Source organism: Podarcis bocagei, assembly GCF_964188305.1.
Source record: "Podarcis bocagei genome assembly, chromosome: 3".
NCBI lineage: Eukaryota > Metazoa > Chordata > Lepidosauria > Squamata > Lacertidae > Podarcis > Podarcis bocagei.
The window spans coordinates 93,238,344-93,252,479 of NC_138127.1; the positions used below are offsets into that span (position 1 = coordinate 93,238,344).

Consider the following 14,136-nt stretch of genomic DNA (forward strand, 5'->3'; position numbering starts at 1 on the left):
CTCCCACCTTCCCTGCCATTCTGAACAGAGAAGAGGTGCAAGGAGCTTGTTTGTGAGCAAGGGGAAGCCACAGCTGATGGAGGTGACTTTCCCCCCTGTTAATGGGGCATCCCATTTTGTGGTCCTCTCTCTCTCTCTCTCCCCTGCCCCAGTATCTGTTGGATACAGCACAGCACACATTTTTGTTGTTGTTGCGGGCGCTTTATCATCGAAATTCCACCGGCCCTGAAAAGGTTGGCAACCCTTGATCCCCTGCCGCTGCTGCTTTAATGGGGGAAGCCATAAAAACAGCTATTATTCTCATTCATCTTAATCCAGAAGCACAGCGCAGCGCAGGCTGCATGCCTACAGGAATATCTGTGAAGACCTTCTGCCTCTATTGAAATTAATGAGGCTTCTACCGCGGATGGGAAAGCTCTCAATATACATGGTTCAAATCACCTGCATTTATAAGAGTTTGCTGGATCGTGGCGGATGCATTTTGGAACGACTATTACAACTGTAGCCCAACCTCTCTCTTAACAATAGGTCTTGTTTTTTGTTTGTTTGTTTGAAATGAATTCCTTCAAGAGCAGACTTTCAGGTGCTTTCTATCTCCCCCTTTCTTACACCGCTGACAGGACTGGGTAGTGCTTTTCTTGAGTACAAGGCATGAAATTTATTACGGTCAGAGACCAGCTTGAGAAACACAAATGGAACTACAATCCCAATAGCAAAACAAACATTTAAAACAATTGAGTACAAGGCATGTTTCTGGCAAGCTTGTGGATTTAATTTCTTTAAAATAGTGGTGCCTTGAAGAAAAATCTGGGTTGCCTCCAACACTGTGCAAGGAGACAATTAGTTTTTTTAGTGTGGCAGTGCCTAAACTTTGGAACTCCCTGCTGATTGACAGGAGGCGGGGGGGGGGGGCTTTGCTGTGTTTCCTTTGGTGCTGGCTTAAAACATTTTTGTTCAGTCAATTAACGTAGAATGCCGACTTGTGTTTTAATCTTTTAATGCTAACTTTTGACTTTAATTATCTTGCAAACGTCTTCAATGCCTGTCTTTAAGCATCTTTTTAGTGACAGTTTTAAATTTTGTGCGTGGCCCACTTAGAGGTTTTATTAACAATCAGACAGTATATAGATGCTGTGAAACAAATAGTAGGCAGGACAGGATTTTGTCACAACTTTATTTCTGCCATGTTGTTTGACAGTTCACCCCCTCCCCAAATTACGCATGAAAGCAACCTGTTGGTTGCAGGCTCTCCCACCCCTCCACGGCCCGCAATAAAGCAGATGCAGTTATGAAATTGCAATTTTAGTGCATTGGTCACTTGCACTCAACAGAGAGAGAGTGCCCACTGGAGAGAGGAAGCCAAGCTGTTTTGAGCCCCTAAGTTAGAATGAAACCTTCATACAGCATTTATCTTGGAAATTAATTCTAGGACTCTGTGTCGATGGTACATCTTCCTCGGCTTTTGGGCATCTATATACGGACCCGTCTACGAAGCTGTTCTTCTCACATTTGCCCAAACGTTCTTCTTCATTCCTTGTGCTGCCTTCACTTCACTGAACTCCAATTTGACATTGAGAGCTTCATCCTCGGGCTCCGGATCTTCTCTGATCGCCCCCTGGGGCTTTGCGACGACAACAGGAAGCGGGCCACGTTCTTCACAGAATTCTACGACGTAGAGGCCTTTCTTATTGGCTAGGTTTTGGTGAGTTTCCTAGTTGGGGAGGGGAGAGGAAAGGCAAACATTTAAGCCACAAGCAGTAGTAGAGGAAGAGTTTGGATTTGATATCCCGCTTTATCACTACCCTAAGGAGTCTCAAAGCGGCTAACATTCTCCTTTCGCTTCCTCCCCCACAACAAACACTCTGTGAGGTGAGTGGGGCTGAGAGACTTCAGAGAAGTGTGACTAGCCCAAGGTCACCCAGCAGCTGCATGTGGAGGAGCGGAGACGCGAACCTGGTTCACCAGATTACAAGTCCACCACTCTTAACCACTACACCACACTGGCTGATCCATCCAATTTCAAACCGTAACCATGTAGATATTCTGCATAGTTGGCTCTAAGGCTTTAGTGGCGAGATTGGCAAGTCACCTTTTTCTTCTGAACAAGAGAAGGGATGCTTTAGGATCCAGCAACTCAGAAATCGTTTTGGAAAGAAAACAGGCACCTGCTAGACACAGATAACCTCACATTTTATTATATATATGTTGCTAGCCCTCATGGATGCAACAATGAGCTAAAAAATATCCAGGTGATATGAAACCAGAAAGAAAGCCAAGAAACTCAAAATCAATCGGTCTTGTTTTTTCAAGTCTCGTGATCAGCTCAATTAGCATGAATAAAGATTAAGCTGGTGCCCTAATAAGCCTTAACTGTGAGAGTCTGTGTTCTCAGGAAGGATTGAGTGCATGATCCCTCAGACCCTGGACTGGTTTGCACACAACCATGGCTTAGTGCAAACCCAGAGGCAACTGCAGCTGCTTTGCTCCCCTCTTGCCAGGCTGTTGTACTAACAGTTTATTATAGAATGACGCAATGCATGAGCCCAACCTGACATGCATAGGACTGTACTGTAACAAAACATGAACCACCCTGGATAAGACCGGGCATGTCTTACCTGTTTTGCTAATCCCTTGAAGAGCGCTCGGGTGACATTGAGTAAATTCCTGGATCCATAAAGCTTGGCGTACATGTCTTGAATCCCAATAAGTTTGCACATGGTAATGATAGCTCGGTGGCAGTGAAGACCGTATCCTGGGGGAAGCAGTTAGTGAGCATTAAAGCAGCCCAGTAAAATAATTACTAAACAATTGCTTTCGGCATGGAATTACACTACAAATCACACCAGTCTGAACCATCACAATCTGCACCTGAGCCTGAGATGGGTACAGATTGGCCCGGGGCTCCAAAACTCGATGAAACCGCCCAGTCAACCCCAATTTACCTTCTCTCCTCCCCTGCTGCCACTAACCGCTTTCGCACAAGTGTTTAAATTGCGGGCCGGAACATCAGTTAACCGAATCATACTTTATTTATACCTGAGTCCACACTGAACCACTGCCTACCCAAATATAGTTTGCAGAGCTCCGGAGACTAGACCTTCTTACATATCAGAGAATCAGACCCTAATCAGAGATGCACACAGCCCTGGGCTGCGATGTTGAGCAGACCCGAGACAGGGAAAGAACAAGAACCACAGGAACTGAGAAACTATGTATTCTTCCTTAAGGCCTGAGGTTTTAATTCAAGCCAGAAGGCCATGGCACGGTGCATTGTATCACCTGTGTTATTCTGGAGGTGTAGGAGAGAAGGAAGAGAGAAAGAGAGAGCAAAGACCTATCCAAATATTGCACAGCAGGGAGATTAAGTGCATGTCTTCCCCTCATCCCTAGACATTTATACCAACTGCACAACATGAAATTTAAGAGAGAAAGAGAGAGCAAAGTCCTATCCAAATATTGCACAGCAGGGAGATTAAGTGCATGTCTTCCCCTCATCTGAAGACATTTATACCAACTGCACAACGTGAGATTTATAGCAAGGTTTTTATAGGCCTCCAATTAAAGACATCAGCCACAAGTGATGCAAAAGGAGGACTGCCCTTCTGAAATAACTGTGCTTTGGCGGAGGAAACACTCCCATTGAGCTGATCTCGGTAACAGTCTGGGTAGCTAGAAATGAGAAGCAGAACAGTGCAGGCTGTGAGAATAGGTCTGAGGAGCGGGCAGAGCTTTCAAGAAGCTTAAAATGGGAAGCTTGCTACCAAAGCGACAGGATTTTGAATGGCATTCATTTCATTCATTCATTTGGGTGGGGGAGGCAAGGTGCTTGTTAACGGGAGCAAGGCGATATATTATTGAAAGCGCTGGTCACTGCTCTGTTGCCAAGCAAACTCCCTGCGCTGCTTTCATTCGTCACCTGAATCTGCCACTTGCTCAAAGCTTTTTATTGTGCAAGACTGGTCCTACAGGAGGCTGAGGGAATTGCCATCAGACCCGGATCCTTTGGCAATTCATTTTCACCTTTGGGAGGGAAGGGAACTCTAAGCCTCTCTCTCCATCACTTTGAAGCCCTGTTTTGTACACTGCTGCCACTATTTCACACTGAAGCGCTGCGGGATGTGCGTTAGGTACCATAATGCCGGTGATATGAAGATTGCTTTTCAAGGCATGATTTGGTTATGAGACAGAAGAATGCAGCACAGCTGCTGGAGGGAAGCAGGCAGATACGAGCTGGATATCTTCAGCCTAAAGAAAATAAGAAATTAAAAGGGAGGGGAGAACATGACAGTGCTCTTCAAATATCTGAAGGGCTGTCATGCAGATGATGGGCTGGACTTGGTCTCTGTTGCTCCAGAAAGAAGGACTAGACCCAGTTTCGAAATTGCAGAGAAGCAGACCCCATTTCAATGCACAGAGAGGGAAACAGATCAATGGCAGAGCACACACAGGAAGTCCCAAGTCCAGGACTTAGAATCTCCTGTTGAAAGGGTCTCAGGTAGCAGAAAAACCTTGTCTGGAGACTCTTGAGAGCTGCTGCCAGCCAGGGTGGACAATACTGGGGAGGTGGACCAAGCAGCCTAGCCTGGCATAAGAACCTATCTATTCTTCCTTAAGGATCGTAATTCTTCTTCAATTCTTCTTAGGATCCTAATTCATTTCAAAAGTAACTCCTTGCCAGGCTGTGAAAACAGTCCGGTCCTTTAAAGGACATCTGAAGGTCTCATTAAAACGATGCATCCTGGGCACAAATCTCAGCTAGACTCTCTGCTGTGCACAACTGATCTCTACACGAGTGAAGGTTGCACTGCTCTCTTCATTTGAATCATGTTATGAATGGAAAATAGGAAATCCCTAGTGGCACACACAGAGCACGCTCAATGTAAACGGGACACCGAAGCCCCCATTCCAAGAGGGGGGAATCTGTGGCCTTGCAGATGTTCTTGAACTCTGCCATCTCCTACCAATTGACCATACTGGCTGGGGCTGGTAATGTGAGAACATCTGGAGGGCCACCCCCCATTCCTGCCACATCTGTACAAAGCGGCAAATGCACAAATTTGGATGCGTGTCTCCGGTACTGAATGGGACGTGGGTGGCACTGTGGGTTAAACCACAGAGCCTAGGACTTGCTGATCAGAAGGTCGGCGGTTCGAATCCCCGTGACGGGGTGAGCTCCCGTTGCTCAGTCCCTGCTCCTGCTCCTGATTTGCCAGAAGCGGCTTAGTCATGCTGGCCACATGACCCGGAAGCTGTACGCCAGCTCCCTCCGCCAGTAAAGCGAGATGAGTGCCACAACCCCAGAGTCAGTCATGACTGGACCTAATGGTCAGGGGTCCCTTTACCTTTTTACCTCCGGTGCTGAAGAAAGAAAATAATTTTCCGTAACCTTTAACTCCACCTCTGCCTCCAGTCAGGTGCAAATATTTAGCTCCTATCGCAAAGTAACCTGGGGCAGCAGCTGACCATTTACCGTGCAAGCTGGTCAATTCACATCCGCTAAGAAGTAACCCGCAGAAATTCAGTTTTTGAGTCCAAGGATGGAAAACGCGGCGCTTCCGAAATGGCAAATGTGGGACCGCTACCAAATGAAACTCTTGATAAATAGCCTTTCAGATATCGCTCAGACGTAATTATGTCGAAAACCTGATTCCATCTCCAAGCATGAAATTGATACTTTCTCAAAACAGCAGAGCAAATGGCTTTAGATGGCTATCGCTTGTTTTTCAATTATAGGGGTGGGGTGGGGGGGTGTGGAAAGAAGGGAAAAAGAGGGAAATATTAGCACAGCAAAGCCTGTGGCCTGCTAATAGACTTCCTTTCCTCCATTTACTGAGCACCGAGCTTGCCCTGCAGACTGGAATAATCTCGAAGAGCTGTCTTAATGGCTTTTTAATAAAATGCATTAGATCACACTTGGGGTTTTTTAAAGATTTATTGGCCTGAGTCACACGAACTAGCACAACTTAAAGAGGGTTGGGTCATTCTAAGCGAAAGCCCCAGCACAGAACCATGGAATTGTTGAGTTGGAAGGGACTCAAGAGATCATCTAGTCCAGCCCCCTGAATTCTCATTTAAAATGGTAACAGATTGTAAATCTGAAGGAAAATTCAATGTAATGCTTCAGAAAGGAAGGAGACTTGAGGTTTCCTCTTCCACCCAAACCCATCTAAAAACACTGATAAAAGAAAGTACTTCTTCACTTGATCCCCCCCCCCCTCTTTCCTTTCTCCTTCTGTGATAAAACTCCTACTTGGGGACTTCCCTGGCTTTTCCCTGGCCCACGTAGGACCAGTCTGGATAGTTGGCCTTGACAAAGATTTTACATTTTCATCCCCAAAAAGTTTTTGATTTGAGTTTCTACTGCAATGGGGCTGCATTTTAATGTTGTATTTTAATCTTGTTTTTAAGTTGTATTTTAATCAATTGTTTTTATACCTGGTGTTAGCCGCCCTGAGCCTGGCCCTGGCTGGGAGGGTGGGGTATAAATAAAACATTATTATTATTATTATTATTATTATTATTATGAACAGCTGAAATACGGAATTGCAGGAGGGAGTGACAGCCACCAACTTGTATGGCTTTAAGAGACGATTAGACACATTCATGTTATCAATGGCTTCTAATCATGGGGGTGTGTTGTAATAGTTCCACTGTTAGAGGTCATATGCCTCTGAAAACCAGGTGCTGAGAAACAGGAGCGAGCCGAGTGCTGCTATGCTCAGGTCCCGCTTGCATCTGACTGGCAACCGTGTGAAAAAGGGGCTGGCTCAGATGGGCCACTGCCATGATGCAGCAGGCTCGCCTTGCGTTCTTACGCAGTGCAAAATTCCTTCCCAGGCAATCCAACACCTGTGCCATGAAAACCTGAATTCTGCAGGCTAACCACAGAAAGAATTAGAGGAACCATTGGAAATGACTATGAAAAGCAGTAGAGATATGAGATGATCAGAGCCCTCCGAACTTGAAGCATGGGAAGCCCTATTAAAAAAAATTATAATTTGGAAGATTATTTGGATTATTTGATATGTATAATTTGGAATATTTAACGTGATTTGATTGGATTGTTAAAGTGGAAAATTTAATAAAAATGAATTTAAAAAAGAAAAAGAAAACCTGAATTCTGCAACTGGTGGCAATGACACAAACTGGACGTTTTGCGCAATGGGTTCTTTCACTAGTCTTGGGGGAGGCCGTAAGAACTGCCCCTCCACCCACGGCCAACTACTAGAAATCTTATTTAGCAACCTCTCTTGTATCTGAGGTTTCAGCAGGCAGTGCTTACATGCTTACGGGTCTGTTTTTTGCAATCGCAAGGATTAGAATTTGGCTTTTTACTCCCCTGCAAAAAAAGAAAAAAGGAGGGAAAGAGATTCTCGGGGAAGTTGAATCCCACACCCAGTGTCACATGCTGCATTTTCCTGTGCTCCCTTACAAAATGACAACAGACACACAACCCTGAAAAGGAAAGAGGGCTGTGTTTTGCTCTGGAGTATTTTTTCGTGAGGTTAAGTGGAGTGGGGGCACCCGCTTTACAATCAAGAGCTACACTGGTGTGGTTTGTGTGACTTTCCATTGTATGACCCTACACATTTTGGGAAGGCGTGAGATATATTTTTCGGTCATTTCTGAAATACCTAAATCAGTTGTGCCAGAAGAAAGACCCCAAAAAGTGAAAAATGTATTGGATCAGTAAACCCTGCTTTACTGATTTGTTCTCCATATTCTTGCATTTGGCGCCTTCCCCTCTTTCCTTCTTCCACGAGCAGAATTAACGTTCAAGAGACAGCAAGAGAAAAATCGTTTCATTGCACAGGTGAAGGTGTTCACAGTCAACAGAATGATGCCCGAGGCATCGGCAAGGATGAGCAATGAAACTTCCATTGCCACCCCGACCTTCCACATATGGGAATTCTTAATGCTTCCATTTGTCAGCTTGCGACAGCACTCCTGACCTAAGTTCTGCGCATTCAGCACTGCTGCCTGCCCACTGAACTTATGGGGGGGAATTAGAAATGCTGAAAAATAGAGTGCTGGGCTTCAATCTGGACAGAGCGACTGTTTCACTTTACAGGAAAGGTTATGTTAAGAAAAGAAGACTGATCACACCGATTTGGACGAGAACACTTCTAAATTCCACATCTACCTGAAAGAGCGACTCCACCTCCATCCTTCTGCCCGGACGCTGAGGTCCAGCACCGAGGGCCTTCTGGCGGTTCCTTCATTGCGAGAAGCAAAGCTACAGGGAACCAGGCAGAGGGCCTTCTCGGTAGTGGCGCCCGCCCTGTGGAACGTCCTCCCACCAGATATCAGAGATAAACAACTACCTAACATTTAGAAGACACCTGAAGGCAGCCCTGTTCAGGGAAGTTTTTAATGTGTGACATTTTAATGTATTTTTAATCTTTGTTGGAAGCTGCCCAGAGTGGCTGGGGAAACCCAGCCAGATGGGCAGGGTACAAATAATAAATTATCATCATCATCAGTTGCAGCTTTTACTTACCCTTGTTCTGCTTCTTCATCCGGATGGTTGTTTTCTTAACAGTGCTTGCGATATCGTGATAAACTAGAAGAAAAGGTACATGTTACAGTAAGGAGAGTGCTGCTGGGTTGGACCAAAGGCTCATCTAGCTCAGAGGATCTAAGGGCAACAGCCCACTCCCCAGCAACTGGCATTCAGAGGTAAACGACCACCGATACTGGAAGTAGTACTGCAATTCACTTTCAAGTGCCAAATGTTCAGAGTATGGTACATGAGACAGCTGCATCTGAACTGGACCAGTATTCCTGCAAGGCAGGGGGTTGGACTTGATGACCCTTGGGGTGCCTCTTCCAACTCTACGCTTCTGTGATTCGCATGTTCATTCAAACTTTTGGACTTGAGCTTTAGAGACAAGCAGACTAAAGGAATGGCAAGCTACGTAGGCTGCGTCAACAGAAGTCTAGTGTCCGGATCAAGGGGAAGTCACAGTCCCGTTCTATTCTGCCTTGGTCAGACCACACCTGGAATACTGTGTCCAGTTCTGGGCACCACGATTTAATAAGGGGGATATTGACAAATTGGAACGTGGGCAGAGGAGGGCAATCAAGATGGTCAAGGGTCTGGAGACCAAGCCTTATGAGGAATGGTTGAGGGAGGTGGGTATGTTTAGCCGGGAAAAGAGGAGATATGATAGCCATCTTCAAATATCAAAAGGGCTTCAAATATCTTCTGCTCTGAACAGTAGGACATGAGACAATGGATTCAAGTTACAAGAAAGGAGATTCCAACCAAACATGGGGGGAAACTTTCTGGTGGTAAGAGCTTTTTGACAGTGCAACGGACTCCCTTGGAGGGTGATGGACTCTTTTTCATTGGAGGTTTTTAATCAGAGCTTTGATAGCTGCCCGTTAGGGATGCTTTAGCTGCGATTCCTGCATTGCAGGGGGTTGGTCTAGATGACCCGTGGGGTCCCTTCCAACTCTACAATTCTACAAGAAGAAGTAATGCAACTAGCTGGCTTTTAAAACCTTAGGTAGAGTCTAAAATCTTGCAACTTACTTGTGTGATCTTCGTATCTTTCGATATAGTGCAAATAGTGGATAGCTCTGTTCTTCGCCTAGGGGGGGAAAAATCCAAGAAGACACTTTTCATTAAGAAATGATTATGTCAGAGGACTGTTTCCATTTTACGGCGAGATCGAATTTAAGATAAAAATAAGAGCTATTTCTGCCAATTACGTACCGACCTGAAACGTAATTAGTTTGATAAATTAAAAGGGATCAAAATGCTTTTATAAAGTACCACAGACTATGCCCAACCAAACTTCCCAGCCTACCTGCCCACACTGGCAATGTCAGCTATTTGGGGGTCTAAAAGGAAAAATCCTGCAGTTCCAACAGGGATTCCGCTTCTTTTCCTCTCCTCAATGGCTGCCAGCACGCCCCTGAAAAGCTGCTCCCGAAGGATAGCAGATCCTCAAGCTCAATTTTTTTTTTTGTATACATGGAGGGAGGGCAGGAACTGGAGGAGGGAGGCAATCTACAACACAGCTATGCCCTCCTTTGGCAAAAGAGAGCAACAGATCCCCAACTGGTTTGATGCTGGCCTAAGTTTCCAGTGTTCTTCACATGGAACATAGGAATCTGCCTTCTACCGAGTCAGATCATTAGTTTATCTAGCTACAGCACCATCTACGCTGACTGGCAGGGGGCCTCAGGCAGGGAACCTTTCTCAGTCCTACCTAAAAATGATAGGGATTGAAACCTGCAAGCATTGCAGGCGCTCCCATCACTGAGCTACATTCCGTCCCCCCAGTATGTTCTCATGCCAGGACAGAACCACGGCACTGTGTGCATTTTATGCATAAATACCAAGTAAAGGAAGTCCAGATTTGAAGGAAGACATCTGAAGGCAGCCCTGTTTAGGGAAGCTTTTAATGTTTAATAGACTATTGTATTTTAATATTCTGTTGGAAGCCACCCAGAGTGGCTGGGGAAACCCAGCCAGATGGGCAGGGTATAAATAATAAATTATTATTATTATTATTAAAGGTAAAGGACCCCTGACCATTAGGTCCAGTTGTGACCGACTCTGGGGTTGCGACGCTCATCTTGCTTCATTGGCCAAGGGAGCCGGCATACAGCTTCCGGGTCATGTGGCCAGCATGACTAAGCCGCTTCTGGCGAACCAGAGCAGTGCACGGAAACGCCGTTTACCTTCCCGCCGGAGTGGTACCTATTGATCTACTTTGACGTGCTTTTGAACTGCTAGGTTGGCAGGAGCAGGGACCGAGCAATGGGAGCTCACCCCGTCGCGGGGATTTGAACCGCTGACCTTCTGATCGGCAGGTCCTAGGCTCTGTGGTTTAACACACAGCACCACCCGCATCCCCACATCATCATTATTATTATTATTACTTTTAAAAGGACATACTTTCCTCAATGCAATCATCCTGTCCGTTGCTTTTCCCAGTGCAAAACCTGAGGGGTGCAAACAGATTGGTAGATTGGTTAGTAGACAAATGCCGCATGTGGAAATCTGCAAAGCACTTGCGAACAAGGAGGCCTCCTCATAGCTACGCACTTTGCCCCACCGAGGCAAGTGGTGGTCCTGAAGTGCTTTTGCATTTTCAGCTTGGCTCCCCCCCCAAAGGACACTAAAACTGTCCAGAAATGTGCTCAAGGAATCAGGTGGCAGTTACGAAAGTCTTCACCTCTCCCTTCCGTCTGTGGAACGGCTTGCCAGCTTTCAGCAAAAGGGAGGAAAAAACCTTACTAAATGTGCCCTTGGCTCCTTGATCAATCTACTTTCCGTGCAATTAAACGGCACAAGTCTTGGCTTTCATGGAACAGAGTGCCACCGGGAACCACAGAGCGTAATTATAGAATCGTGGTGTTGGAAGGGACCTCCTGAGACGAAGGAATCCCAACTAAAGCATCCATGACACATGGCCATCCAACCTCTGCAAATTAAAAGCAAAGGACCCTGTATTAATCTACATCCCGAGAACACAGCCAATGAGGGTGGCTTTGCTGCTGGGCTGTAATCTTGGCAACAGCCTTAGATTCTTACTCTCCGAGGAAAAATAAATTGGTGTCTGATGGTGTATTTTAGAAGCTGCTGCAAGAGAAGTGTTATTTCCTTGCTAAGTTCGTATTAACAATGTTCCAAAGAAAATTGCTGACAGTCAGGAAAAAGCCCCCTTAGCAGCAGTCTTTTTAAACAGGGGCAGCTAAACTTTGTGTGTTGCAAAGGCCGAAGTGTCCTTTCGAGTCAGAGGACAGGAAACAGCCTTCCACTCGGGGGCAAAACCCTCCTCTCCTGACCAGTTCCTTGGCCTTTCCACGCTTCAGGCAATACTGTGTTCTATCTCCTTCCACCCTTGCAGAAATTCTCCCCCCTCCACCCCTGGGGTGATGAAGATCGAAAATAACTTGGGCATGAGATACGGAAGATGATAGACAAAAGCACACATTCAAGGGCTGCGACCAACACAGAGCACAAACCCTGGATGGAGACGCACACACCAAAGAAACAGAAACGCAACTGAAAAGAAGTTATAGAAAAATAGTGGGTTGCTACGGTTATGAAATGAACAAAAGCTGCCCCCTGAGAATGAAGTGCTCACTTACCAGCAATTCCATTTCCATTTCCAACCACCACCAGGGCACTGACAGATTTTCTCCTTCCTTCCTTGGCTGTCATATTAAATACATTTTTCAACTGAGAAAGAGAGAGAGAGAGAAAATGCAGGCAAAGTTTAAGATTGTTGATAAGTTAAAATAAAAAGAGGATGTTTGCGGCAAGTCTGTTCTGAAGGATGCTGCCTCTTTGCAAATCAAGATTCATCATTTTGACAGTTCTCTTGATATGGGTGGGTTGTTGGGAGCACTGTCATTTTCTGAGGGTGTGTGTGTGTGGGGAGGACAGGCAGATGGGAGACTCCTATGCTGTCTTCCTAAAATGGTATGGAGATCTATTTGGCCTTGTGTGCCTTGCATTTTATTTCCATGTTAGGCCTTGTTTCTCTCTCCTTATTGGTGTTAAATGATTGTTGCTTAGTCGTTTAGTCGTGTCCGACTCTTTGTGACCCAATGGACCAGAGCATGCCAGGCACTCCTGTCTTCCACTGCCTCCCGCAGTTTGGTCTAACTCACGGGTGTCAAACACAAGGCCCGCGGGCCGAATCCGGCCCGCCAGACCTCGTCATGTGGCCCGTGTAGCTGCCACTGGCCGCCAGCCTTCACCTTTTATTCTCGCTCTTTTTTTTTACACAAGAAAGCCGCCTCTTCAGCGCATGCGCGGCAGCCTACAAGCCAGAGTCTACACACACAAATATATATTTATTCCTCCTGCCCCGCCCCTCCCTTTCTTGCAGGTTTAAAGGTTGGGATCTTTTTTGCCCTCTTTCGGGCTTCAAAGCAGACTTGTGCGCGTGCGCAGCTGAGGGACACCCCGCCTCCCCTCCCCGCTATTCTCGCCCTCATCCTACTTCCAGTTGCGGCCACCCTTTCCCCGCCACCCCTCTGCCCTGTTCCAGCATGTCCACCTGAGCCTCAAACTGTTGACGTCATCGCCAGGCACCCGTGCCGGAAGCGAAGGGAGGAAAGCGGCGCTCCATGCTCTCCGCGCGTGTGGCTATAGCAGGTCGGGAGCCCCCAGCTGCAGCTGCTCCTCCCGCGTTGCCATGGCCGGCATCCTCTTCGAGGATATCTTCGACGTGAAGGGCATCAACCCCGAGGGCAAGAAGTTCGACAGGGGTGAGAGACAGGCGCTCGTTTTTCATAGCAAAAGCAGGCATGGCCATCCCATAATCACAAACACTCATCACACTTACGCATTCCCATTGGACACTTGCCACATGCAAAGATTTCCCCCTCGCCCATTGTTTGAATGCACCCATATCTCTTGAAACACATGGCAATTTTTTCCTGGAAATTCAGCTGCCAAATCTGTGATGTATGAAGCTAGACCAGGCATGTCCAAAGTCCGTTTGGGGGGCCTAATCTGGCCAGCTGGTTGGTTTAATCCGGCCCCTGTGGCAGTTTTTTTCCCTGGGGTAAAATCCTTTAAAAAAACTTCAGTCCTGAAAAAAGGTCAGCAATTTGGTCGGCCCTCACGGCCCTTCACTTCATCAAATCTGGCCCTCTTTGAAAAAAGTTTTGACACCACTGGTCTAACTCATGCTGGTAGCTTCGAGAACACTGTCCAACCATCTCGTCCTCTGTTGTCCCCTTCTCCTTGTGCCCTCAATCTTTCCCAACATCAGGTTCTTTTCCAGGGAGTCTTTTCTTCTCATGAGGTGGCCAAAGTATCGGAGCCTCAGCTTCAGGATCTGTCCTTCCAGTGAGCACTCAGGGCTGATTTCCTTAAGAATGGATGCGTTTGATCTTCTTGTGGTCCATGGGACTCTCAAGAGTCTCCTCCAGCACCATAGTTCAAAAGCATCAATTCTTCAGTGATCAGCCTTCTTTATGGTCCAGCTCTCACTTCCATACATCACTACTGGGAAAACCATAGCTTTAACTATACGGACCTTTGTTGGCAAGGTGATGTCTCTGCTTTTTTAAGATTAAATGATTAGGTTAGTTTAAACCAGGGATGCAGGAATCTAGGGCCCTCCAGTCCCCATCCGCCCCAGCCAAATAAAACTTTTA

General features: G+C 46.4%; 1 protein-coding gene across 1 annotated transcript in view; it reads right to left on the reverse strand.

Annotated features, from left to right (window-relative positions):
* Positions 1-1,157: 1,157 nt before the first annotated feature.
* Positions 1,158-14,136, reverse strand: part of MRPS5 (mitochondrial ribosomal protein S5) — a 45,365-nt gene continuing 32,386 nt past the window's right edge. Inside the window, exons 6-11 of the mRNA XM_081188735.1 lie at positions 12,112-12,202; positions 10,913-10,959; positions 9,539-9,596; positions 8,501-8,563; positions 2,616-2,752; positions 1,158-1,711 (exon numbers count right to left, since the gene is read on the reverse strand). Coding sequence (XP_081044861.1) covers positions 1,487-1,711; positions 2,616-2,752; positions 8,501-8,563; positions 9,539-9,596; positions 10,913-10,959; positions 12,112-12,202 — 621 coding nt within the window. The 3' untranslated portion in view covers positions 1,158-1,486. The remainder of the gene's footprint in view (positions 1,712-2,615; positions 2,753-8,500; positions 8,564-9,538; positions 9,597-10,912; positions 10,960-12,111; positions 12,203-14,136) is intronic.